This window comes from Sebastes fasciatus, chromosome 7 (genome assembly GCF_043250625.1).
Source record: "Sebastes fasciatus isolate fSebFas1 chromosome 7, fSebFas1.pri, whole genome shotgun sequence".
Taxonomy (NCBI): Eukaryota; Metazoa; Chordata; class Actinopteri; order Perciformes; family Sebastidae; genus Sebastes; species Sebastes fasciatus.
In genome coordinates this window covers 25,171,506-25,199,499 of record NC_133801.1, presented here as the reverse complement: position 1 = coordinate 25,199,499, position 27,994 = coordinate 25,171,506, and the positions used below count along the sequence as shown (strand labels likewise).

Below are 27,994 nucleotides of genomic sequence, written 5' to 3'. Positions count from 1 at the left end.
GCTCATGTTTGACTTTTTTGACGCTCCGTACTTGGTGAGAAAAAACTACTTCCGGCGAGCGGCGTTCTGTTGTTGTCATGGCGGCGGTTCAAACTGTGGACGAGCTTATTATTATTACGCATTTATATGAGGTTAATCATGTTTAATATCTTAATTAACATCCAGAAAGCGACGCTACGGACATAAATCATTTATCGTTTCTGTATAAACCGGGGGAAAAAATCGTTAGAAGCGTAATGTTGGAGTGGGATATGTTGGGATTAACTTGATGTTTACAAACTTCACTTCAAAAGCGTAGCTAGTGCGAGTGTTGTTTTGCTCTTTGGTCAGCGTTTGGCGGGTTGTTTACGCTGTAATGGCTTCACAGTTCTTGCAGAGTGGTTACATGATTTCCTCAGGACAGCAAAGTCAACAGAGAGACTGGGTTGTTTCAGGTTCAACTCCTGGGATGTCCCACACCAAGGTATGTAAAGCCTGGTCATACTCAACTATGCTATATCTTTGTCCTAGATACCTGGTATTGATGCACGCATGTACACTCAGATGACAGTTTATTTGGTACAACTATTATTTATTTACTTTATTATTTTATTTAAAAGGGACCATGTACAGTTTAAAACATAAATGTCACAATTTGATGCACCGTACCAGATTATAGCTTTAAGATAATTCACATCTGTAATCCCTTTGCAGGTCAAAACAAAGAAACATACTACGGTCATACAAGAAAGAACATACAAAACGCACAATACACAACTACACACAATAACACATCACAAAGTATTCTTGTCAAGTAAAAGCAAGTCATGCAGACCATGGAGTAAAGATCAGTGAGTACAGAGCTGAGCAGCTTTCAACACACGTGTTGAAAGTGCTGATAGAGCTGCAGCTCCTCACATCGTCAGGCAGGCTGTTCCTCTGATTTGTGGCCTTAACAGAAAAAGCTGATTGCCCAAATGCAGTGTGGCGAAATGGTACAGTACAGTCTTGAATAGAAGATCTTCTTCTATCCAATTCAGTCTGATAGATCAGCCCTGCCATACATCCTACCTTCATGAAGGTTTATTTGTTTATTTTGTTTATATGTTTTGCACAATTTAAGACTATACAACATAACAAAAAAATAAACAAATGAATAATATACAATGCAGGAAGAAGCAAAAAACCCCACTGGGCTTATCTGAAGCCTCCACCTAGAGACAAGATTAATATAAAGAAATAATATCACTACATAATAGTGATAACAAACAATTAGGACAAGATATATATATATATATAATAACAACAATAACAATACAGTAAATATATAAAAAAAAGACAAGTGTGTGTGTTTGTGTGTGTTGCGTGGAAGTGTATGGTTAGTGTTTGTGAGGAGGATATTGTTTTAAATATCTATAAAGATAGGTTATAATGTTATGTTGTTTGTTTGTTGTTTTGTTGAAACTGCTCTAGAGAGGTTTTATATAATAGGGGATTGTGGTGTGTGGTGTTGTTGGATTGTAATGTGTTGTACCAAGAGCTATTTCTAATATTTAATATATCAGGATAAATTAGATATAAGACACACGTCAGTATAGCACAATGCAGTTAAACATAACGGACGAGTACAGCCCCACACTTAATGAAGGTGGACTGTTGCTTTAGATTGCATTGGATTTAGCTAACTGCTGCAAACAAATTGGCGACTGGGTTCAAATGAAGTGAAAGACATAAATACTTGTTGAGAAAGTGGTGTGAAAAGCATGACTGAGTGTGTTTGTGTAGCTTGTCCTCTTCCCAGGTTTCCTCGGTGGAGAGGAGGTTGTGTGGCTCAGGTTTTATTTGTTTGGCGACACCTGGAAGCTTGACATCCTCCCGGATCCATATTCTTCATATATGTTTAAATTCTATTTATCATTTTTTGCCATTGTCCATTGTAATTTTATGATATTTTGTATACATGACATCTATTACATGTCTGTCCGTTCAGGGAGAGGGATCCCTCCTCTGTTGCTGTTCCTGAGGTTTCTTACATTTTTTCCCTGTTCAAGGCTTTTTGGGGAGTTTTTCCTCATCTGAAGCGAGGGTCAAAGGGCAGAGGTTGTCGTATTCTGTACAGATTGTAAAGCCCCTTGAGGCAAATTTGGGATTTGTGATATTGGGCTATATAAATAAAATTGACTTGTGTATCACAATGGCTGTTTATATCACATACAAGACTGGATAAGACTGATTGGTATCTTATGCACCACAGCTATTGTTCAACGAAGCGATCCCCGCGAGCACCAGCAACCGTGCTACCCATGTTCACCGCCCGCCAGCCCCCATCGTGATAGAGAGGCTGCTGCCGCTGTTGGAGGAGCGCGAGAGAGTGGACAGCACCAGAAGCTCCATCAGCTTCACCACTCTCTCGGAGGAGAAGCTGCAGGCTGCGGTTCAGCTCGCAAAGCGAGATCTGAGACGAAGGCGCCTTGAGTCGCTGACAAAATCCCCTGCCAAACCCTCTCAAGAGGCCTCCTTTCTTGAAACAAGTGATACAGAGCTACTCCAGGTGACTGATTTTGATTAATGGTACACGTTTTATAATGGTTGGATAATAGTTTATGTCCTATTCAAGGAATGATTGCCTGTTTGTTAAGTCATTGAGTCTTTTCCTCTCTCTATAGGAACTTGCAGCCACTCCGAGTAAGACCAAGTTAAAGACCTCCAGTCCAAAAGAGAAAGCAGCCCGACACAGAACCAAACTGTTTGTGCACACACCCCAGAAGCGTCCCATTTCTCTCATGCCTCGGGCTGGCCAGTCACCCCCAACCAGAGACCCCGGCCCGAGGCAATTTGTAGGCAGAAAACATGCTCCTTTAAGCCAGGAGATCCGCAAGCTGCAGAATGAGCTGGAAGTGTACATTCAGAAAGTAGAAGAGCTCGCCACCAGAGGTAACCCATAAAAACAGCTCTTTACATTAGGGCTTGTGACTTACTGTTGATAATATGATATCCACTTTTCATATGGTTTTACATTGCATACATAATGGTGAATAATGGTATTTGAACAACAGGAGGGGAAATACAGGAGCCACTGGAGCCGGAAGAGCAAAACAAGTTGGAGGTACGCAGGCAGAAGCAGGCAGCCCGCTCAGCACGTGTCATCTATGTTCTCCAACAACAGGTATTTAAATCTCTAACCACACCTTCACTGACCTTTTTAATTTGCTCTGTATCTATAAACACTGTAATACAAAATCATTATTTCAAAGGTAAAAGAGATACAAGAAGATGTAGAGAAACTGCGAAGCCAGAAAATGTGGGACACCAAAAAGGTATGTCTTCAGCATTGTCACACATTTACTGCTGTATAGCGCTGATTTATTTGTTGATGATGATAAAGCATTGAAAACACTAAGTACAGTTGCTTTTTTGGGCCTTCTGCATGATATTCAAATAACAGTTTCATGTGCCAGTATTTTTTTACCACATTCAATTCCTTAAATGAATATTATTTTGCTTAAAGCAGATTTCATAAAAGTTTTGCCAGCTAAGCAAAAACTATGAGCTATCTTTTTTACTCAATGGTAAACTGATAAACTTTCTGTTATTCTTTCAGTCCGTGGCAATAAACAGGCTTGCAGCTGCCCACCGTGGGACACTCAGAGCCTTACAGGTTGTTATCCACCAGCTTTCAGATCTATCTCACGGCCAGGTACCCCCTCATTACAAAGAGCTGGGCCAGCTGATCCGCCAGCTCTCTCTGTGCTCAGCCAAGGTTGAAGTAGAGCAGGGTTCAGCTGTGCCCGAGACGGCCATCGACATCCTGCAGAAACTAGAGGTGAGGAGCATAAAGTACAAATCAGAAAGTATGTGGACAACAATGTTTTTTAATTGTTTTGGGTCCATTCTTCTAGCACAGTAGATTTGAAATGTATCAACTATTGTATGTAGGAGTCTTTTTATACATTGTCATCCAATTTAGGACAATGCAGCAGAACAATAATCCTAAACATACAGACAGACAACCAAAATAGTGTTTTGTGGAATGAATTTACAAGGCCGTATCAGTCACCTGACCTCAGTCCAACTGACGATGTGTTTTACTTACTGAAGGAGAGGCACCTTTCAACAACAAGGCAATTCAAATTGCTTACCGAAAACAATAAAGGCAAAAATTCCCCAAAACATGCATCAAGTGAAGATAACTGCAGCACAGGTCTGGCAGAGCATCACAACGGAAGATATCAAGTGTCCGCTGTAGTTTGTGGGTTATAGACTAATAACTGTAGTTGTCCAACTTTTAAAAATAAGATTACTTTATTCAAGTCTAAGTTAAACTTTCCAATTAGTTACTGTTTTCCAAAATTGTGAGATTATATACTATACATCAGGCCTATTGAAGTATCGGCCGTGGGCCGAATCCGACCCTTTAACAACCTCAAACCGGCCCTTTGATAATGTATAAATATGAAAAAAGCATTACAAAATTATTTCTTCCAATAAGACAGTTTATTCCATTCATCAACATTATTGACGCTGTTACAGACTGTTAAAAGCAATGTCATTTCTTTTTATTTAAATAACCTGACAACATAACACCAAGTTTATGGGTGTTCACATTATAAGATTATCAAAAGATAATCATTTCATTAGTGGGCTAATTAGCATTTCCTTCATTTGTTATGTCTTGTTAAGGACATAAATACTTATTTGTTTGAAAGTTGTAACCCAGGCTGTTAAAGCAGAGGGAATTATAGGAGGCAAACTGAATAAAAAAGATGTTGAATGCAACATTGTGTTTATTAAAACAATAATCTACTAAGATTAAAAAAGTATATTGTTTTCACAAAAGTGTTTTATTAATTGACATTTTCTATCTATTATCTATCCAATTTTATGGAGGGATTGTTTATTTTTATTTTTTTTAATGTCTTGTCACTCTATTCCTCTTAGACTTTGGATTCTGTCCTCAGTAAACAAGAGCTGCACGAAAGAAAGATGCAGGCCCAAGCATGTCCTCCACACAGGAAGTCTCCTCATCGCAGCATGTCACCTACTAGTGCACCCAAGGGTCCCAGCACCTCAACCGTTAGAGGTCCTCGCAAACCAGCAAATCCCAAAAGAGGTGTCCGTGGTGAGTGTCCGAGCAGTTTTCTACTCACTTTCTAATTTTCAACCCTCAGCAACAGTATTTATCAATACAATTTCAAACCTCATGAATCTAATATAAATGCACTATTTTCCTTAACAGTTTTTTTCATAAAGGGATAGTTTGGGTGTTTTTAAAGTAGGGTTGTAAGAGTTATTTATCCAGTCAGTGTATTACCTACAGTAGATGATGGTCGTCACGCCCCCAGTTTGGAGAAGCAGACAGGAGTTACCGCATGAAACCAGAAAGGGCTTTCTGACAGCAAGGTAAAGCGGTGAAAATATTCTAAATATAGCGTATACTTAAACTGATATAGATTTTTTAGGTGGCTAAAATACGTTTTGCTGCCAGCCCCGTCCACAGCAGTACATTGCTTTGGTTCCATGCGGTAACTCCTGTCTGCAACACCCCAACTGTCCCTTTAAGGCAATGGCCTACCTGCTGGCCAAGCCTCTGAAAAATGCACACAGAGTAAATTGAGTGTATGCCTCTTGATGAAGGACAAGCCGTTAAGTCTCCCAAGTATCTGGAAGTCACCTCAGGGCTTTTGTGCGGTTGTGTTTGGGCCTCCCACTGTGCTTAAATGGCTGCACCACCGGGCTGAAAATTGATAAAGAGCCTTGAAGAAGTGATGGGAAAAACAGGAACTGAAGTGCAGAACTCTGGCTGTCGATCCCCTGCTGCTTAGTCTTATGAGCTGTTAACTCCTGCTGGCTCCTGTTGGGCTGAGAGGCATCCTGTGGAAGAGATGACACAAACACCTACAATGAGCTTAGGGATGCAACTGGTTGTCAAGAGTGTTAGCTAATTGGCTAATTGGAGTGGTTGTGTCCTGTCATGCCTTTTAGCCCCCCAGGTTCCAAACTGTTCTATATATATAATAGTGTAATACAATAGTATCGATAGAATAGCGATGAAGAGCTGTAGCTATTCCTTAATTTATATTTACATGGGATTCAATAAGTTAAGATCAAAATAAGTCAAATGTTTATTTTTTATTTTTGTCATCAGGTAGGAGAATGGCCTCGCAGAAGCCCAAAACTACTTCTCACCAGCTCATGAACAGAAGAGAGGTGCTCAGGGCCGGCCTGGAGAGCCTCGCTCAGAGAGAGCTGCAGGGACGACCTCAGACATACACCACCTGCAGGAAAGGAGGGGCTCTACACCCCGGGAGAAGCAAGGCTAACATTATAATGACGGTGAGGGCTTGACTTCTACAAATACTGAATACTTGAATATGTTGTAACACACAGGAAATGCTTCATATTATATTAGATGCAGCGTGATTTGGGTTTTCTTTAGGGCTGTCAATCGATTCAAATATTTAATCTTGATTAATCGCATGATTGTCCAAGCTTAATTGCGATTAATCGCACATTTTTTATCTGTTCAAAATAAGACTTATCAAGTATTTAATACACTTATCAACATGGGAGTGGGCAAATATGCTTGCTTTATGCAAATGTATGTATATATTTATTTTTGGAAATCAATTAACAACACAAAACAATGACAAATATTGTCCAGAAACCCTCACAGGTACTGCATTTAGCATAAAAAAAATATGCTTAAATCATCATAACATGGCAAAATCAAGCCCGACATGCAACAACAGTCATGTGATTATCATAAAGTGTGCATGTATGTAAAGGGGAGACTCGTGGGTACCCATAGAACCCATTTTCATTCACATATCTTGAGGTCAGAGGTCAAGAGACCCCGTTGAAAATAGCCATAGCAGTTTTTCCTCGCCAAAATTTTGCTTACGTTTGGAGCGTTAGTTAGCCTCCTTCGCGTCAAGCCAGTATAACATGGTTGGTACCAATGGATTCCTTGTTATATGATATCGGTATCGTCGCTCTAGCTTTAAAACTGAGCCCGCTACGTGGTCAAAATCACAAGTTGCGTTACTGCGTCAAAGTAATTAGTGACGTTAAGAGGAATTTCCGTCAACGCAATATTATCGCGTTAACTTTGGCAGCCCTAGTTTTTTAAAAATCCACAGTGAAAAGGCGTACAAAGATGTGCCAGAGCTTACTTCAAAGATTTAAATAATGTGAGGATGATGTATCTAAACATATATTTTGTATTTTTTTGTCGTAGCAAAATCAGATACAAGAAGCAGGTTTCCAGCAGCCTACAGTCTCCTCTCAGCTCAGAGTGAACCAGCTCCCTCAAAAAGAACACTCTGTGCCCTGGATACCTACATCACCTCACTCTCCTCCTCCACAGCGGTGAGCCTTCTATCTCTCTGTACACCTGATGACCTGTTCATTAAAAAAAAAATCATAACCTATTATAGTTCACCTATGTTTTTGCTCTCAGTGCACACTGGATGATTCAAGTCATGACATAGCTAAGGTTATACTGTATGTTATATACTGTAATGTCTGAAACTCTAATGTCATGGTAACAGTTAGAATTAATGCACTGTAAATTAATGTGCTCTTGACACAAAAAAAACATTTAAGAATTCAAAGGGGAAAAAGTGCCAGGAGAGACCTCTCATAAGTTGTTAATTTTTCAGCCAGAAGGTAGAACGTGAGCAGGCTTCATGAGAAAAATAGTGTAATTAGCTGCTTGACTAATAGCTTACATTCACTGTATGAGTGTAGGTCTTGCCAAATCGGTATCCCCACAATTTTAATGGACTATATAATGGTAAAATACAGCACAAAAACAAAAACTAGAATTACAGCCTCACAGTTGTATGCCTCCACCAACCAGTCAAGTTGCAGTTTACATACCTGTCCATCCAAAATGTCATCACTTCGTCATTTTATCCTTTTAGACATTTGTGTGAAATTGTTATAATTAGCATTTTGTGAGGTCACAGTGACACTTGACCACCAAAATCGAATCAGTTCATCCTTTAGTCCAAGTGGAAGTTTTGTGCCAAATTTGAAGAAATTCCCTCCTGGCGTTTCTGAGATATCACAAGAATGGGACAGACGTGTGAGGTCACAGTGACCTTGACATTTGACCTTTGAGCACCAAAATCTAATCTGTTCATCCTTGAGTCCAGGTGGACTTTTGTGCGAAATTTGAATTAATTCGCTCAAGGGCAGAGTTGTTCCGATACAGATACCAGTATTGGAAATAAGTCCGATACTGCCCGAAATTCGGTATGGGGTATCGGCGAGTACGCCTGTCTATGCACCAATCCGATACCATAATTTATTAACACAGAAAAAAAACGACTTGTTTAAATGGAAATCCAAAACAGTAGCCTTCACTGTGCTGATGTGTCATGGCTGCCACTGGCAACTTCTGTTTTAGAGCAACAAAGAAGAACTGATTGCAGGTAGTTTGTCACGTGACAATAGCAAACAACAACAGTGCGGTATATATATTTCTGTGTTTCTTCATCTACATATTCCCCCCACACTATCTTTTCTGACATGTCTTAGTACCGTGTCTATCTGCCTGTGCCTGTGTTTGTTATTCTTTCATCCCTCTGCTGTTATCTCAGATCCCCTCAAAGGGGAAGACCAGAGCCTCGATGTCTCTTCTCCCCCGTGAAGCCCTCACCCAGCCCTCCGATGCAGATGGCGGCCGGTGGTTTGGGAGCAGAGTCGGCCTTGAGCTCCGAAAAGAAAAGACAAGCTCAGAATGAAGCATTAAGGTGAAGCCCATCTTCTACAAATTATATCCAACTTTTAATCTCTTCTTCAATGTTATGGTTCCTCAGATTAGTCATCCATACATCAGATTGTCTCTCATAGCAAGAGGGAAAAAAGCAAAATGGATGGAATCTTAATGAGTCCTTCCTCTGTATTCAGTGAGCTATTTCTAACCTCTGTGTCAGACCCCACTTGCTGAGAGCCAGAGGCAATACTACTAATTCAAAGTTAATTCTTTCCAATATATTAACCTAGGAGCCGGCTAGATTGAGGCCATTTCTCTTTGTGAGTGATTAATAGTTGGCCTGTTTTCAGTGGTTCTAAGCGCCTCATTGATTGAGTGTTCCACATATGTCTCTGTTTAATCAAATCTTAATTGCTACAATTGTGCTTTCCAATTAATCGAGGGCCAGCAGCCTGATTTAAGAGATGGGGATTATGAAGTGTTTCTGTGAAATGCTTAATTGAGCTTGAATTTTGCTTCATTTGATGATTACTGGCTTTGTACAGGAACGCCTGGCTGGATAAGATGACGATGCAGAGACTGAAAGAGCTCGACCAGCTGAGTAAAGAAGAGGCTCAACGCATTCAGACATTAAGGTACAGAAGAAATTTGTTTGCAGATTCAACAGGCTTAAAGCGTCTGAGGGGATGCAAGTTGAAGGTCATAATGTTGTATCAGCTGTTGGATATAAATCCAGCCAAAAGATTGCCATCTGTACCCAAATTGCAAACCTAGTATATTAAAACAAGAAATATCAAACAACACAGAAAAATATGCAAACAGTTGACTTTGAAATAAAACAAGATTCCTGCCTGATAAGACAAATTATATTTCACGTAAAGCTACTACGAGGAACTTTATTTTTGTGTTGATCTTGGCAATCTCTGTGGACAGGGTTTCCGAGCACCAGAGTCCCTTTAGAAAACCTCTCTTTTTACCGCAGTAGTGGTCTGACAGTTTGCCCCGGGCAGTCCTGGTTCTGGTTCTCCCGTGCCTACCTTCCCTCCAGCAGCCCCAGCAATACAGCCTAGGTCTCCAGCACCTTGGTGTCTGTGTTGGCTCCCAGCAGAGACTGGAGGCGCAGCGAGGCAAAGCTCTGCTCCTTGCCGGAGGAGAAGCTGCTGCTGCCGGGCTGGTTTCTGCTGGAGGCCTCGCTGGAGAGTGAACTGAAGGAGTTTCTGTGAACCTGCATGATTTCGTCTGATTTTTGCGCGGAATCCGACCCGGTGGCGCCAATAACAAGCATTAAGAATAACTATATAGAAATAGCCAATCTCTTGCTGAAATTGAGGTTAACCACCAGTTAAAAGTTCCTCACATTAACTTTAAGGGTTCCCTTTGGATTTTTAGACCTCTAGCAGTGCTCTGGAACTTGTTTACAAAAAAAATCCACAGGCCCCATAGGATCATAGTGATATTGAGGTGCTTTAATCACAAGGTTGGCGGTTCGATCCCCTGCTCCTCCTGTCCGCACGTCGAAGTGTCCTTGAGCAAGACACTGAACCCCGAGTTGCTCCCTGGGCGCTTTACAGCCGGGCCCCTATTAATCAATCACTGTACAATATACATTACATACTGTAGAATAATAATAATATGTGCTTAGCTGTGTCCTGTATACACATTTGCGCTTTTAGGTTATTTAAGAAGAAGAAACATTTCACACCAGTAATGCGATTTTTAAAAAAACACACACTTAAGTCTTGCTGCCAACTCAAGGCAGTAATCCACACAGTAATCTGCCATACAGCTCAATGCACCAGGCACTCACAATTAAATGAACGGTTACATCGGGGCTTACAGCACGGGCATAATCACCTACAAACAATAGAACAGAAAATAATGCAGGTTGTGATTGCAGCATCCCATCAGCACCAGAGAGAGCATATGTTCCCATAGACCTCCTCTCATTTCCCTAATTAGTCATTGGGCAGTTTAATTCTGCAAAGCCAGCAACGAAACACAGCGTGAGGCGGTGCACGGGTTGTAGTCAACATTTGGTCCATAAAACTTTAATTGCATTACAGCAAATTTGGAGGTTTATCCTTCATGCTCCTGTTTCCTCGCACACAAAGACACAACCAGTAGGCGTGAACTTGGCAAGTTCCAGGGCTCTTAGTTTTCGCCTAGCGGCTGATTAGACACCTGGATGGAACCATCGTTAATAACATTAGTTTCACCAGGGCATTTTTTGCTATAACAAGGTATGTTGGGCCTATTCTGATGATGGCTGCTCCACCAGCCACGACTACTATCAGTCCATGAACTCAAAACAACAAACTATACATTAGATATAATATATATATTTATATTGTGGCTGTCAATCGATTAAGAAATTGAATCGCAAATGAATTGCACATTTGTTATCTGTTTGAAATGTACCGTAAAGGGAGATTTATTTAATACTCTTATCAACATGGGAGTGGACAAATATGCTGCTTTTTACAAATGTATGTATATATTTATTATTGTAAATCAATTAACAACACAAAACAATGACAAATATTGTCCAGAATCCCTCACAGGTACTGCATTTAGCATAAAAACATATGCTCAAATCATAACATGGCAAACTCAAGCTCAACAGGCAACAACAGCTGTCAGTGTGTCAGTGTGCTGACTTGACTATGACTTGCTCAAAACTGCATGTGATTATCATAAAGTGGGCATGTCTGTAAAGGGGAGACTCGTGGGTACCCATAGAACCCATTTTCATTCACATATCTTGAGGTCAGAGATCAAGGGACCTCTTTGAAAATGGCTATGCCAGTTTTTCCTCGCCAAAATTTATTGCAAGTTTGGAGCGTTATTTAGCCTCCTTCGCGACAAGCTAGTATGATGTGTTTGGTACCAATGGATTCCTTAGGTTTTCTAGTTTCATGTGATGCAAATGTATCTTTACTCTAGCTTTAAAACTGAGCCCGCCACAACCTCCGAAAGGTCGATTGCGTTAATGTGTTAAAGAAATGAATGACGATAAAACAAATTTGCGTTAATGCATTATTGTGTTAACTTTGACAGTCCTTATTTATATAAAAGGAAAAAGTTGTAAACTTATGGCCTATTGTACACTTTTTGTAATGTTATATTATATATATTCAAGTAAACCTAATGGCAACGAGCAGAAATCAGAGAGCCATTGTATCTTATTGTGTTTTAGTTCAGCAGCGATGTTGTTCCACCTGTTAACGAGTGACAGGTATTACACAAAACCTGTCGCTTGTTAACAGGTGATAGGTATTTTACAGTAGACCCCTTCACAATTCCAGATTATTTCTTGTATATGATGCTCATGTGACATTCAGCAAATTAATCATTTTTGCGTTATTATGCCCTGAACTGAACTCAGCTGGAGTCTCTAAATTTACTGCTGTGTCTACAAGTTTTGCCCCCATGCAGAGTGGTGATAGTTTGATAGATTTGACCTTGTTTAATTGCATTAAATGTGAATATTTCTGCAAACACAGGACCTGACAAATACTGCTATATTGTGTGCAATCCCATCAGGCTTGAAAAAACATTTTAACGTGTTTAGATTCATAGAACTTCTTCTGTGACAGCTTGCAGTGTGGGTGTGTTTTGGGTTGCAGGTCAGAAGTTGTCTCGCCAACTCAGTGGGCAGAGAGAGCCGAGCAGAAGGCCAGAGAGAGAATTCAGCCCCTTCTGGATGAAGCACAGGTAGGAAGACTCGTCTGTTGTCTGGATAGTGCCAGATTTGACTTCCCTTTCCTTCCTTTTATTTGAAAAAACAACCAATACATCTTTTTTCTTAAAAAAAAAACGTTTTTGATTTACCAAAAGTCAAATGAAATGTGACTATTTGAATATCGGTATTGTTTTTCTAGACTAAGTGGTTGTGTAAATGATGCTTGCTTCGGATTGGTGGGACAGTTTGTTTTTGTCCGTTTACCTCAGCAGATTGGTGAGTCCAGGAACAGGATCAGCCCCTCGCTGAGGAATCGGCTGTCTGAGCAGGCTGCAGAGAGGGTGAGCTGCGCCGCTATTGCCAATACTTCACAGGGGAGAGGGGAATTGGCCTTGCTATTGAACAAAGTTTGAATTTGGTTATCATGGCCATGATTCAGCCCAATATTCTGCTGGTACGTCGTGCTCCACAGGCAGCAGAGAGTGCCGAGCAGCTGAGTGAGGCGCTGTTGGAAGATCTGTTGGAGGACACTGCACGGGCGGCGTGGGCGGCTGATACAGACAGACAGTTGGAGGGCATGGCCCAGCGTAGGCTGCAGGCCCCCACCCTGGAGAGTATGCTGCTTCGTATGGAGGAGATACAGGTGAGAGCCGCCCTACAGAAAAGGCCCATCGAGAGAAGGTCAGCGTGGAACCCGAAAGGTCACCAGCAATCGGGGCTGTTATTTATAGAGGGCTCTTGTGACAGCTTTGGTCTGGTGTTGTTTACTGATGCAGTGTCTATTGGCAGCTGGACAATTTGTTTATAGAATGCATTTATCTGTTTGTGTCTGAGCAGAGAGATCAGGACGAAGTGAGGAGACGGTTTGCTTCCATCACCTACTCCGACCCTCTTTACTGGGACCGACAAGGAGCAGCAGGTAAAAAACTAAACACGAACACAATTAATTTAAGGTTGGAAAGTTTGCCACCTCTCCCCTGGCTAAGCTTTAGTTAGCTTTAGGTAGAAGGCCAGTTAGCTAACTATTTCAACTGTTCATCCATTTCTTTTTTAGCTAACTCTTAGCTAACTATTTCAACTTTTTATCCATCACTTTTTTTGGATTCTTGTACCATATTTTTGAATTGTTTCTGAACATCTTTAATAGTTTTAATGACCGTTGGATTTATGCTGTTCACCATTTCTGTTATTTTACTCCCATACTCGGTGTGGTTTTCTCTTCTGTGAAGTGTCTTATTTCACCCATAATGCATTGTACGATAAGCTATCTAAGTCAGTCTTACATTAGTCACTCATATGGAAGCTTTATGCAACAGGTACATTTAAGCATCTATAGCAAGTCTGACTTAAAGTTATATTTAAGATAAAGACTAAGTCTATTTTTATTATACATCTGGCCCCTGTTTATCCTCTTTAACTGCATTTAGAGAAATGATTTCCCTGATGTCACCTGTAGGTGGAGACAGCGCTGCAACTGACAAGACTAGGTGAACACTTGTCATTCTGACTCTATGCTCTGCTTGTTTTTTTTCATCTGTCTATATGCCTGCCCCCTGCTCCACCCCATCCCTCTCTTGACACACACTACCCCTTCCTCCCATCTTCCTCTCTATTCTTCCCAGGACCCCAGTGCCATGCTCCGAGCTCCAGGCCAGCCTCTCCCCAGCCAATTAGACTCACAAGGCCAGTGCCGAGGCAGATCTCTGCAGCTGATATTGTCCTAGAGAAACCCGTGGAGACTGGGTGGGTTACTATGTCCTTCACTCGTTTTTTAACACTCGCATAACACATAATTTCTATGTCTCATCTTTTGCTGATGGCCTCCTTGCTATTTTATTAATCTTAAAGAGGCAGTAGGGAAATGTTGGGAGTGCTCCTAGAATATTAACTGGAGTGCAGTAAGAGGGTTTGACCTATTTAATCTTTTGAGCTAAAATTAAATGTCTGAGCCCCATAAGTAATCATGGTTCCAACACAATACTAATGATCATATGAAATTATGATATAACCTTCTGTTTAAAAATATACATATTGTAATTTTCGATTACTTGGAGAGTTTTGGTCACCTTTTATGCACATTTTATGAGAAAAATAAATGTATTGAATTGCAGTTTAGGGTTTCCTGTTGTTGTGCTACGAAACTAAGCGCAATAGTGGTGTCATCCACAGGAACTCATTAACTATTGGTTCAATTAGGCCTCTAGACTTGATGAAAAGCAAAGTGGTTAATGCTTTTCCAACGATGCACAGTTAGTGTTTTTGTTCCACATGACGTTGTGTCGTTACCCTATAATCACTCTCCCACCGGGAGGCCTTGCTCATCCCGCAAAACCTCACTTGGTGGCTACCATACCTAGGGCAACGTCTATTCCTGACTCTGGCAGCAGACTCCACAGAGAGACCCTTCACTGCCCAGGGCTTTGGCTGCAGCTGCTGTTCTGCTTAAATTAATGAGAAACTTGGAAGGAGAAGAAAAGAGAGTGGGGGGACTAGAAGTTGTTGATACAGACAAGCCAGCAGGATGCTGCTTCTAACAAATTCAAGCAGCAACATTAGCAAATGAAAGTCAGTCAGACTCGGAGTGCCTCCAGTTCAGTTGTCTCATTGGGAACTTTGCCCCGAGATCCGCCGTGACTCATCTTAGACTCTGTCTTCGTCACGCATCCATCAAGTAATAGCTCTTGGAAGTCAACTATTTAGTGTCTGGTCTTTTTGAAGAGGTGTCATGTTCTTTCATGGCTTTTTTCAGAGGTACAAAGTCATTTGAGAATTGCCAGCTCATTTGTTCTGAAACTCCCTGAATCAGAATAAAACAGGAGGAGACCTGCCTGCATCGCTTTTATCCTCAGTCCAAATTCCAGTACCTTTAAAAAAGCAATGGCACCCTGCTGAATCTGTTCATGTTTTCTATTCAACACATTGAATCACAGTCAAGGTAATTAGGATTTTTTTGACATTGATCAGTAGAAAAAAATCTTTCATGTCAAAGTGAAAACGAATCTCTGCACAATTGACCTAAATTAATTACAAATATAGAACACTCTTTATAGAATACTCTCTACTTTATTGGTTTCTGTCGGTGCATTGATCAGCATAGTCCCTTAGTAATCATTGATAGTGACAGATATATTCAGCAGCATGGAGACTAGGTAGCTTTGCTGTCTGCTGACTCGCACATCATGGCGTCAAAGTATCTCTTTTCCATTAGATACTGCTTAACATTTCCAAAGCAATAATGAAACAGTCAGATAGAGGGGATTGCTAAAATGTCCCACTCAGCATGACAGCACAACCTTGTTTGTATTGATGATGTTTATGTGCATGAAATAATAATATGCGGCTCCAAGATTGCTTGCGAAGCAGTATTTGTGCTCGTTATCATTCAAAAAATAACAACCATCGATTTGAATGCGTTGTACACATTATTCACCTCTTATCCGCTCTGACTGAAGACCCATTCAGTTTAGAAGTGACTGGCCAGCTGCTTCGATAATTAAGTCCTTTTGTCGGGAAAGAAAAGTCTTAAAGGAACAGTGTGTAACAATTAGGGGGATCTATTGGCAGAAATGGAATATAATATTAATAAGTATGTTTTTTTGTGTATAATCACCTGACAATAAGAACCATTGTGTTTTCGTTACCTTAGAATGAGCCGTGTATATCCTAGGGAGCAGGTCCCCTTTCCATAGAGTCCACCATGTTGCACCGCTATGTTTCTACAGAAGCCCATAACGGACAAATCACACTCTGTTAACTTTTCGTGCTTGGGCCGGAGTCGATGACGTTACTCGCTCCCGTCGCCGCTGCTCTCTCTCTCTCTCTTGCTTCATCACTCACTTCCCACATACACACACACTTTAAGCACTCTACTCCCACAACAACTGGCTCTAGAGAGGACCATTTGCATTTCTGCGTCGGCCACTGTAGCAATCCTAATATTAATAATAATAATTAATTTAATTTATATAGCAGACTTTAAAATACAGCAAAATCTCAAGGTGCTTCACAACAAGGGCAAAACAATCACAAACAACGTTAAGACAATTTACACAAGAAACATATGATTAAAAGCGTCAAAATAGGACAAATAAAATTATAGACAAATTACGCTCGGTACATGGGAGAAGTTGTAATCTGCAACCTCACCGTTAGATGCAGCAAAATACTACACACTTTTCCTTTAAATTTAATAAAATTGCATATTTAATTCAAGTTTTCATAGCCAAATTTAATAGCCAAGTGCCAATGGGAGTTTCTTTGCCTGCACAAGTATGTTTGTGTATCAAAAGAGCTGACCGAGAAAGATGCTGCCAATAAAGGTTACACTTGTCACAGTGAACGCTATTACAAGCAGAACAACTTTTTATTTTTTTCTTATGCCCTGCAACAAGGTGCAAACAGAAACTTGTTAAAGACAGTTAACAGCTGAGAGCAAGTGATAAAGTTGGAAGTAGGGAATCATTTGGTGCGACATAAAAATGGAAATTGTGTTTATTAATAACTCAGCTGTAAGGGAGATGAACAGGCTTCCTGAAATGTCCCAGGTGGAACATTTTACATCACATAACAGAGGAGATGAAGTGAAGAAAAGTTTTGATTACAAAACCCAGCAACCTGTTGCATCAGTAACACACATAGTTCAGTACACCAAGAACCGCATTAACACCTAGAATCCGCCTCACCTAAACTTGTTGTAGTCTTCGTGTTGAATTCAGCTGACATGTTGTCAGAATGTGTCAGACTTTAACAGGAAGTAATAGGATCTGAGTTTCACGGTAATCATTCAGATAATTGTGAAATTACATTTTTTAAATTTTTCATCTGCACCCTGAGGAAATGAGAACAACCTCGATTTAATGATAATGTCTCAGTTTGATGCCAGAGTCAACACACTGACCTCATTAAGGGAAGTAATTCTCCACGTAATGAAAAATGTGACAAACACTTAAGAAGTCGGAGTAGGTATTCAAAACTGCAGCCAGCTCCAGGTCAGTCTAGATATTTGTATTCCTGCCAACAGTTAAGATAATTAACACTTTTGTGCAGTACTCAGCATAAAATATACTGGGCTTTAGGAGAGAAGTAAACTTGGATTCGACAGAATGGAGAATGCTTTCATGTTGCTAATACAGCAACTGAGCAGCGGAATAAAAGATCACTTGCATCAGTTCCTGTTGAGGAAAAAAATAGCCCACAAATGCAGTTTGTTTGTGTGATAATCCTCTCTGTCAGTGTTGACTCCTCTGGTGTTCAGTGTGGCAGAATGGCGAGGTTTAATTTTGGAGGTTTTTGGAACGGCAAAATGTGTGAAGAGCTCGTCATGTGTGCTGTCTCAGCCCTGATTGGCTGTTTCTAACCCACATTTCTCAGCCCCAGAGGGACACATCAGTCGCTGCCGTCAGCAGGAAAACACAGTCATGCGTGCGATCTCATACATCATTTAAACACACAAAGGAAGGAAATTTGCGACAGCAGATTTTTTGGAGGCTTCTTTGATTGTTTGAAGACTATTAGGGACACTGGCGGTCTGTTATCGGTTATGACTTTCAGATTTTGTTGTTGTTATACAGTAGCTGCATGGAGGGGTGATGAGGGAATGCAGTTAGCAAAGATTTTTCTCTCAGCTGATTTGAGAAAAGATGAAATAAAGCAGATTTTATTTTATTGTTTACAGGTCCTCACGCTATCATTGCAGTCTCTGCTGCGGCTAGTAGTTACTGTTATGACCATAGACTGTATATATAATAATTGGACGTAGTCAGAGTGACATGACCCGTTGGTTTGACTATGATTTTGAAGCCTCAAGTTTGGCATTTTGGTCGTCGCCATCTTGGTTTTTGGCCGTTGCCATCTTGGGCAACCAGAAGTGAGGGTGGAGCTAAGTACAACCAAACGCTGAATAAGACATTTTTAGGCGACCACAAAGTTACAATTAACTTTCATGAACTAAAAACACACTATGAAAGGTTTAAAATCGTAAGAAGGAAACACAGGACAACGCTGTGGTAGCGACCTGTCAATCACAAGATAGCCACACTCTAAAGCATCCCCTGCTTTATGGTCTATTTGACTCTAAATGGGACCATAATTTACTAAATGAACATCACGCTGTATTGGAGAAGACTCGAAACTAGCGATTGAGACCATAAACTCATGTTTACAATGTTTACTGAGGTAATAAATCAAGTGACAAGTAGAATCATTTTCTCATAGACTTCTATACAATCAGACTTCTTTTTGCAACCAGAGGAGTCGCCCCCTGCTGGCTATTAGAAAGAATGCAAGTTTAAGACACTTCTGCATTGGCTTCACTTCTCAGGAAAGGAGGTTGCCGCCTGGTTATGAGTCCTGACTTACAACAGCATGTATAATATCAGAAGAGGGTTCTCTTCACCATTTGTGGGAAGGTAGTTGTTTACACCAATATTTCATCACTTCCATTATGTGACCCTAGACATAACACTGGCACGGCCCTCCCTAAAAAAGCATTTCCAAAACATCTATTATTATTCCTTACCCCAGCTGTCTTTGTTGTGTGTGTGAGCGCTATCAAGCGACCACACAGACAATGGAGTGCGAGATTTCATCTTTGGAAACATCAGCAGAGCGGCAGATAAGATTTATGTATCCATGGTGAGGAGCCCGGACACGGACCCCGATTGTCCTCCCGCTTGGCCAATGCTGACTGACCAACTGCAGCTGCATCAGCAGGTCAAACAAATCAATGAAAAGATGAAAGCTCCACTCAGCTATATTCTAGACCTTTCATGTATTTTATTTTTTTTCTGCTCTCACTCCATCGTCCTTTTGTTTACGGTGACAGTTGTCCTCTCAGGCCAAGTATTACGAACAAGCTGTGTTGCACAGTAAGTGGTAGATTTGCAGTTGCGATGGCTCCCACCCTCTCCATCCCGGTCGTGTCCTTACATTCACAGTGAAACCTGATTGGATTCAAATAGGAGATATTGTGCTTCTGGAATATCAAAGATGTCTGAGTAGCACTTCACTGAATAAGCAAGGAAATCACAACTCTCTATACATTTTCCTCCACACTATTCATCCTTCACCTGTTTCCTTCCTGCCGCTCTCAAAAGCTCTCATATCCCCCCCCTTACTTTCTCTGAGTCACATTTAGTCTTTGTCCAACTCTGCTTCAGCACAGCCTGCGTTCCCTTTTGATGCATGGCATATGGCACCGTCCTCCGCCAGGTCCCCGGTTTCCCGGGCGATACGTGGCCCGAGCTTTTGTAGAGAAACTAGGACTTGAAAGTCACTCAAGGTGATCTCGCTAATAGCTAACGCTGTTCATCCGTTTTGGTTCGTGTATGTCTTGTGCGGGCCAAGTTGTACAATAGGTGGGTGAATGTGACGAGGAGAGGAGAGAAGTGTTTGATTTGATTCAATCATGTAATTTGCGCTCCTCCCTGTCAATCATAGCCCACACGGAAATACACGCACACACCCTCGTGAACACACAGATTTAATGAAATGTTCAGTGTAGATGTAGTACACGGTTGTTTCTTGGCCTTTAGCCCTCTCATTGAGCTTCATACTCCAGAATAGAGTGACACGGTACCACTAACACTTAGTCATAAAAATTTGTGTTATTTATTAGGGCTGTCAAAGTTAACGCAGTAATAACACGTTAACGCAAATTCGTTTTAACGCATTAACGCATCAATCTTTTGGAGGTTGTAGCGGGCTCAGTTTTAAAGCTAGAATGAAGATACTGGTATTATATGAAACTAGAAAACCTAAGGAATCCATTGGTATCTTCATATCATACTAGCTTGTCGCGAAGGAGGCTAAATACCGCTCCAAACTTGCCCTACATTTTTGCAAGGAAATGGCCATTTTCAAAGGGGTCCCTTGACCTCTGACCTCCAGATATGTGAATGAAAATGGGTTCTATGGGTACCAACGAGTCTCCCCTTTACAGACATGCCCTCTTTATGATAATCACATGCAGTTTTGGGCAAGTCATAGTCAAGTCAGCACAGTGACACACTGACAGCTGTTGCTGCTTGTTGGGCTGCAGTTTGCCATGTTATGATGATTTGAGCATATTTCTTATGCTACATGCAGTACCTGTGAGGGTTTCTGGACAATAAATGTCATTATTTTGTGTTGTTAATTGATTTCCAATAATAAATAAATACATATGTTTGCATAAAGCAAGCATTTGCCCACTCCCATGTTGATAAGAGTATTAAATACTTGACAAATCTCCCTTTTAAGGTACATTTTGAACAGATAAAAAATGTGCGATTAATTTGCAATTAATCACGATTAACTATGGGTAATCATGCAATTAATCTTGGTTAAATATTTTAATAGCCCTGTTATTTACATCACCTTTTCACAGATATTTATTCAAGGTTAATCTTGGTCTCGGAGAGTTTGCCACAATGTCTGAATGATGTTGGTTGACAGTAAAAGCAGCCTGGGTTCATATTTGTTTTGGCACAAGAAGTATGGCTGCTGTTCTGACTCTATAAATAGGGAGTGAATTCGCAGGGCACTGTATTGTTGCTTTCCCCACATTGGTCTTCAGATGCCCATCAGACAGTAAATCGACCCGTTTCAGACTGGAAGCAGAGTCGACTGTGCTGACACTTTGATATTTATGGGCACCCTGCGGTTTGCTGCCGCCACAGTCAAAACAGAAACAAGTTCAGCTGAGGCCGGGGGAGCACAATAGAGAGGCACTTTGCTTTGGGAACTGCTGCCTGCAACACTAAATATAGCACCGAGAGCGCCGGCGCAACAGCCAGGCTGATTTGTCCGAGCAGAGAGGATTATAAAGCCAGACCATGGCAATGCCCAGCTGAGCCCCCACTCACTCTGAGACACCCTCTCCTAAATTCATCATCCTCATGCCATATAACAGCAAGTGTCTCTGGTTAATCATGGGCGCCGCTCTCCATCCTGGCTCCCTCGTCAGTAAATGAGTTTTGCCTCTTCTCCGCAGTCCTCAGAGGCCCTTCGCCCAGCTCATACTGTGAGAACGCTCCGTGTTGATGAAAAGGTGTCCCGTTTAACCTCGCCTCATGAGCATCCTCTTGTCTTTCCTCAGACACAGCATACTCTCTGATAACAGCCTGACAGAGGAGGTGTCCCAAGATGAACCACAGCCCAGACACGGCGCCGTGTTCCCAGGCCCGGTGGAGAGAAGCGGGGGCACTGTTATCTCTGTTCCAGGCAGCACGCTGAGAAACATCCGGCGGTACCGGGAGGACTACGACGCCTACCTGCGTGTTGTGGCTCACGAGTCTGTCGGCAGCTTCGACCCCTGGGCAATCACAGACAGGTAAAAGACGAACAGGGAAGGTTTCCTAACATCTTCTCCTCTGCGTGACAGAATCTGTAGTTAAACGGTGCTGATAATAAATTCAGTAATCTTTTTGTGTCTTTGAGGTTTTATATGAATATCTCTACTCTGCATGAGCAGTATCACACGCTCAGTTTTAGTAAGCAGAGTCGCACAGAAACAAGATATGTCCTTCCTACTCTCTGTTTTTGTCCCTGGACGTGTTCAGTCCTCTCGTTCTGAGAGAGAGAGGATCATGCATTTTATGGTTTGCATAGTGTGTCACTGGTTTTTCACCGTTGTTCTTCTCTCCCCCTCACAAATTTGCATACTTAACAGAATTCTTAAGTTGCTGCAATGCAGAGTGCAGAAGACTCCCTCTCATCTTTGGCCCTGTTCAGACCTGGCATTAACATGCGTCTTGGGGCGATCTGATCACAAGAGGACCGCTCTAAGTACGTCCGTTCACACCTGGCTTTAGAATGCGTCTCCAAATGTGTCTCGAGTGACCACTTGTGATCAGAGGATTCCCCGCTCTATATGCAAATAAACACGTAGCCTACATCATTTCCATTTGCAAAGATCAAATGCGTTGGTTTTAAAAGGCCGGAGACAGCAGTAGTAATACCCATAATCCTACATATTCATGAATTACATTACATTAGTACATTTTATGAACCTAAAAATATAAGGTTATTGTCTACCAGCGGTCCCCGGGACACCACCTTCCTTTGCCAGGCAACAGTGGATCACAGAACTTCAGAGAGCCGGGGATGAGAGCGAGCTGGCGAGGTGTCAGATCTGTGCAGAGCACTGGAACAAAGGCTTTAGAAAATCTAGCCCGTGACGGGAGACTTTGGCCAATCACAGGTCATTTCAGAGAGAGAGCATTCCTATTGGCTATTCATTCAACGGAGGCAGCTGTAAATCACTCGCAAACTCTTATCAGACGGTCAAACTAACACTAATCAGCTAACATAAAATCATGATTTGCTCCATTTCTACCCACTGCAGCTTTAAGCTATATAACTATATAATACTATTTTGTTGAGTTGCCTCTTAATGCAATGTATATGTCTCAAGTTTTTATTGTGAAATGTCAGAACGGAAGGAGTGAAGCTGTTTATGCGCTGACAATCTGGGCGTAATAAAGTGTTCACCATTACTTTATTACCTTCATAAAGTATAGGCGCAATGTAGGCTAACCCTCAACTACACAAGCTGTTGTGGATCACCTCTGTCGTCGGTGAGTGGTCCTTCATTGTGGCCCAGGACGCATTTGCTTACACACTGCTAAAAGACTGTGGCCATATGCTGCCCAAACCCCCTCAATGCGTCAAGCTGTCCACTTGAGATCGGATCACCCAGAACACATGTTAATGCCAGGTCTGATCAGGTCTTTTGTGAACATACTGAATCCATGTGTTTGATACATGAGTTCTAAACTTCTTAAAGATACATTTTTAAGTCTGTATTTTCTTTTTTTTGTATCTCTCTCTCTCTGAGTCACAGATATGTGTGGGATTGTGAGCAGCTCAATAAGTTGTTGTTGTTGTTGCCCAATCCCACCAGACTCTGACTGCTTCTTTCGCCACTGGCTCATTATCAATCCCACATCAACGAAGGAAAGTTTTCAAGAGATGGATCTGTACTTTTTTCTGAATTTGGAAGAAAACTAAGGATATTGTGTGAGGACAAGCCATCCAATTACTTCAGTGTTTTTGGAAAGACAACACAAAACATTATAGACACCTCCCGCTATTCTGACACAGTGCACGAACCCGTCTGTGTGATGAGATGGTAATGAGCCGCCTCGTGGAGCCAAACCCCGTTCATCCTGTCTGCTAACAGATTGATTGCAAAATAGCAAAGCTTTAGTACAGACAAAACACAGAAAACATGCATATATCAAGCTGTTTTAAGCTTCTTCTGAAGTTTGTTATACTGGTGGACGGATGAATATGGAAATGCACGGCAAAACAGAGTATGATAATAATTCAATGTACAATTACTTATGCATATTAACTGAGCGCTAATTGTGTTTTTGTGGTTGAATTTCATTATATTTGGAGCGTTAAACATACAGAATATTAAGAGCCATTTGGTGGAGCGTATTAGTGTTAGAAATATTTACTAATGGCTGTTCCCAATCCATTCTTCACTCGGTTTCACCCTGTATAAATATTCTTGTATTGACTCTTCAAAGATACACAATTAATTCTGATTGTTTTGTTGCTCCGACAACCTAATGATTTGGCGTTTTGGGGGCGATATAAGAAAGATCCAAGAGTGTACGCAACTTACACTTATCCCCTGTGTCTCTACTTTAGTCTGTGTGTATGTGTGTGTGTATGTGTGTGTGTGTGTGTGTGTGTGTGTGTGTGTGTGTGTGTGTGTTTGTGTGTTGACCCAGATAATGATCAAAAACACTGGAATTTAGTTTGCTGCTGCTGCACCAGTCTTTTGAGTTATTTTCCTTCATTTTATGCCGTTCAAAACAAAGAATTTTATGTCCAGCTCTGAAAGTCAGTAGACACAAAAAACTACTTTGATCACAAGTTCTGCATTTTTTGAAAATAATGACACAAGGCTGATGGATTACATTTTTGTAAATCTTAAGAAGTCAGCTCACATGGCACTTTTTTAAGTGATGTATATATCTTATTGTGTCTAAGTCCCTTGACCCTTTTTATTTAGCAATTTTCAAAAGTTCTAGTCTGAAATCTAACTAAAGATTCTTACCATAATAACACTACTTTAGGAGCAAGTCCGACGGCGGCTGGCGGTTACACGGTTTTGCACTCTGTGGCTCATGTTAGCGCAGTTTCACAAGCGTGTCGGAGAACTACGGTGGCCTTCAGGTAACGACGGTAAAAACGTGAAAGGCTCTCTCTAAAGTCAGTGTTTGGTTTGTCCGTTCTGGGCTACTGTAGAAACATGGCGGAGCAACATGGCGGACTCCGTGAAGAGGACCCACTCCCTATGTAGATAGGAGCTAACGGAAACACAACGATTTTATTAGTTTCATACACTAATGAAAACATAGTTCTGAGTGTTATATTCCATCTCTGCTAAAAGATCCCCTGAAATGTTACACACTGTTCCTTTAAGAATAATAGGGACTACTATAACAATCATATTGTCTTGATTCTTTCTAGTTTTATGAAATAGCAATAGTCACATGAATTTCATTGTCATATATGATCATTTTGTTTCATTTGTTGTGATGCAGAACATGATTTGTCAGATGTTAGATTCTGACATTTCTATGAAATTAAAGTTTGTCTATTGAAATGGCATTTTAACTGACTCGGGAGCCGTATTTGCGACTTGGTTTGAAGGGAAGTATCTTGATTTTTCTAACGACTGTGTTCTTTCTTGTCCCACAGCCTGGCAGAGGAGCTGCTGTCAGAGGCCGTGGCTGACGTGGCTGCGGAGTTTCAGGATGTTGTGGAGGAGTACGCCGAGGCCGTCTTCACCTCCGAGTTTCTTCAGCCGACCCAGTCACCTCCTACCTCAGCTTCGGCTTTGGTCAGCTAATAGGATGTTCCAGCATCATGTAATATATATTTATTTTATTGGAAAGTCTGCATCTTCAGACTCTCAGCACAAAGGATGTAAATATCAAAAGATAAAGGGTCATGTTATCGACCAAGGACTACGGTTACTTTTAATTTGTTTTCCAGTTTCACAGGTGGTTGTTTCATTTTGTAATGAAACTCTTCCACGTGTGTACTTATTTTGTTGATTTACAGAGATCTCTATTTAATTGGGATTGTAGATATGTTTTTAATGAAGCTGCGGCGAGATGAGATTGTTGAATTGTACAGGGAGCATTAGTCACATTACTCTTCATGGTCCATCTGTATCTGTGATTGAATTCCGCTGGGAAAGTTAGTTTAGTTTTAGATAAGCTTGGAGAGACCATTACGACATTACAGAGGATTATAAGATTACCGCCCTCCCCTTGCACTTGGTTTAAATCTCCCCGAGGATTACTCACACTTTCTATTGTCACGTCGGAGTATGGAAATAAATTAATTGCATACGGTTTCCCCACCACAACGACGTAGGAAGCCAAGCGCAACGTGTGTTTAATCTATTGTAACTTGATTTCCCCTTTTTGCTTTAATGTCTAAATAAAGGGTGCAAACGCAGCAACAAGCTTTATTAAATGTGTTATCCCAGTAAGTTGTGACCACTGTGAGGAGATAGAGTAACGTGTGTGGATCTTTTTTAGTGCTTCTCTTAATTTCTGTTTATTTTTTTCCACAGAGTCAAATAAAATACAGCCACTAGTTTATATATTCTGTTGCTACCGACCAACTGAATCCTGCATTATAACCGTGAAAAGTGACAATTCTGGATGCAAAGTAAACAGGACGGACTCAGCAGACCAAAACAAATATCTGAGTCTCTTGAGAGCAACATGAAAGCCATGCAGTCAGAGCAGAGGGGACACATCCATCCAGATGTTGCATTGGCCTGTGGGGAACCAGCCTTTGACAGGGGACATACAGTGACTGAATGAATTAGCTCACATTGAATCAGCTGCCTCTACTTTCTCTCAGGCTGGCTTCTTTCTGCGTGGGCGTATGAATACGTGCAGGCTTTCACAGGCTCCAGCTCGGTTTCTTCCTTTTTCCATCCAGGACAAATAGAAAGGCGGTTAGGCTCAAAGCGAGGGGAGCGTCGCTGCCTTCACACTGACGCACAGAGCTGAGTTTGCTCTGACGTTGGGCGAATGAGAAATGACTCTGTTAATTTCAAAGTGCTAATTTCTAATAATTTTTTCATTGTTATGCTTCGGAGATTTCAAACGTGTCTGCCGGGAGACATTTAAAAGATAATGTATTTTCATTTCCGCCACCTCAGCAGGCACCACTCAGCAATTTGACTGTGAGAAAAAAAACAGCTTTATTTACTTTATTAAATATGTGTTTCTTTATGTACATCTGTCACATTAAGCATGAACATTCCCAAACAGCTATTACTTCTCATAAACCAGCATTAGCACCGGTTTGCACGCATTAAAATTCCGATTTGGTTGGAGAGGTTCGACCTTGCCACTAGCCAGCTCTGACTCATCATGAGAGCTAATTTCACAATTGGTGAGGACACCGATGACTGCAATATATTCATGAAGCACTTTACTGTACAGGTGCATCAAGGCTGCTTTGTGACACATCGGTCGCTTACGCAACGTTTGTAGCTGATGCTCTGTACTTAAACTAGATGGATGTGGGATCTTATGACTTATTGCTCATGCCTTTGCTGTTTTCAAGGATATTCTGCTGTAGGGATGGTTTCTGCTTTCTCACTGATTCATACTAATGCTGCTATTGTTTTCATTGTACATCTTTATGAAAGTTCCTTTTTAGTCAGATTATTTTGAGGCTTCATTTGCTGTCTGATGTCTCATAAAACACCTGTGACTGCTGGGCAGCTTTTTGACCGTTCGCATCGTTAATTCAGTGACAGCTTTGCTTTTTGGGGATAATTATTCTCGGAACCAGCAGGTAGTTATGAAGCAAGTGAAGAATGAGAGTCCCTGCAGATAGCCAACTAAACTCACACTGATGGATTATGAAACAGGAAAGCTTCTCTGTTAACCTCGAAGCAGATGTGAGTCTGAAGCAGAGTGAATACAACAGAGTTATGAAGATAAAGTAATTACATTTTAAGATAGAGAATAGACTCTGACACGCAGAATAACACACTTCAGCAGTAAGAGCAGCGTGACCTTTTTCCCTCTCTGGTACATCACTCATCAACTCATTCAACTTTCTGCTTTTCAACAATCATTACAGTGAGCAGTGAGCTGTGAGCTTATGAGCCAAGGCCAACTACTGTCTATTGAACTAAGCCTCGGGTGTTTATGTAATAGTTAGCGATCGAAGCATCACAATCAGCCATGCACTGCTTGATCATCAGATCCAAAATAAATTGAGTAGGAGATTTAAAAAAAATAGTCTCTGATATTCAATTTGATCAAAAGATGGAAGGTGTATTCATCCTTCAGTAGAAGTAGCATTATTAAATTAAATTAAATATTTCAATAATTCAATATATTAAAAAATACCTCTATTCAGGTAAAGCTAAAGATGAGCAAAATATAGCCTATTGAAATAGTCAAGTACTCATTCTGAAAAATGGCCCCTTTCAGAGTGTTTTATACATCATTCCTATTGGTGTATTCAAAGGTAAGCAGCATGTTACAGTTATAACTACTTTATGTACTATTTGGGTGTTTAATCTATAACAATGCATCACATTTTTTAATCTATTAATATATTTTATA

At 41.0% G+C, this 27,994-nt stretch overlaps 1 protein-coding gene across 2 annotated transcripts; it reads left to right on the top strand.

Moving 5' to 3' along the window:
- Positions 1 to 45: 45 nt before the first annotated feature.
- Positions 46 to 27,136, top strand: kiaa0753 (KIAA0753 ortholog). 2 transcript variants are annotated; one of them, XM_074639904.1, is made up of 18 exons: positions 46 to 463; positions 2,234 to 2,530; positions 2,646 to 2,913; positions 3,036 to 3,145; positions 3,234 to 3,296; positions 3,581 to 3,802; positions 4,918 to 5,098; positions 6,125 to 6,312; positions 7,217 to 7,347; positions 8,586 to 8,738; positions 9,247 to 9,336; positions 12,328 to 12,415; positions 12,656 to 12,724; positions 12,856 to 13,026; positions 13,221 to 13,302; positions 14,006 to 14,126; positions 21,460 to 21,693; positions 25,083 to 27,136. In XM_074639904.1, the coding sequence occupies exons 1-18, from the start codon at positions 356 to 358 to the stop codon at positions 25,231 to 25,233; spliced, it is 2,727 nt and encodes a 908-aa protein (XP_074496005.1). In that variant the 5' UTR covers positions 46 to 355; the 3' UTR covers positions 25,234 to 27,136. The 2 variants fall into 2 exon arrangements, with proteins under 2 accessions (XP_074496005.1, XP_074496004.1); XM_074639903.1 differs by having other exon boundaries at positions 12,653 to 12,724.
- The last annotated feature ends 858 nt before the right edge of the window (positions 27,137 to 27,994 follow it).

Bases quoted from the DNA above. Each gene is read 5' to 3' on its own strand.
- kiaa0753 (XM_074639903.1), top strand. From the start codon at position 356: ATGGCTTCACAGTTCTTGCAGAGTGGTTACATGATTTCCTCAGGACAG. The intron at 6,313-7,216 runs GTGAGGGCTTGA...TTTTTGTCGTAG, and splicing joins AGGCTAACATTATAATGACG to CAAAATCAGATACAAGAAGC. The intron at 21,694-25,082 runs GTAAAAGACGAA...CTTGTCCCACAG, and splicing joins CCCTGGGCAATCACAGACAG to CCTGGCAGAGGAGCTGCTGT.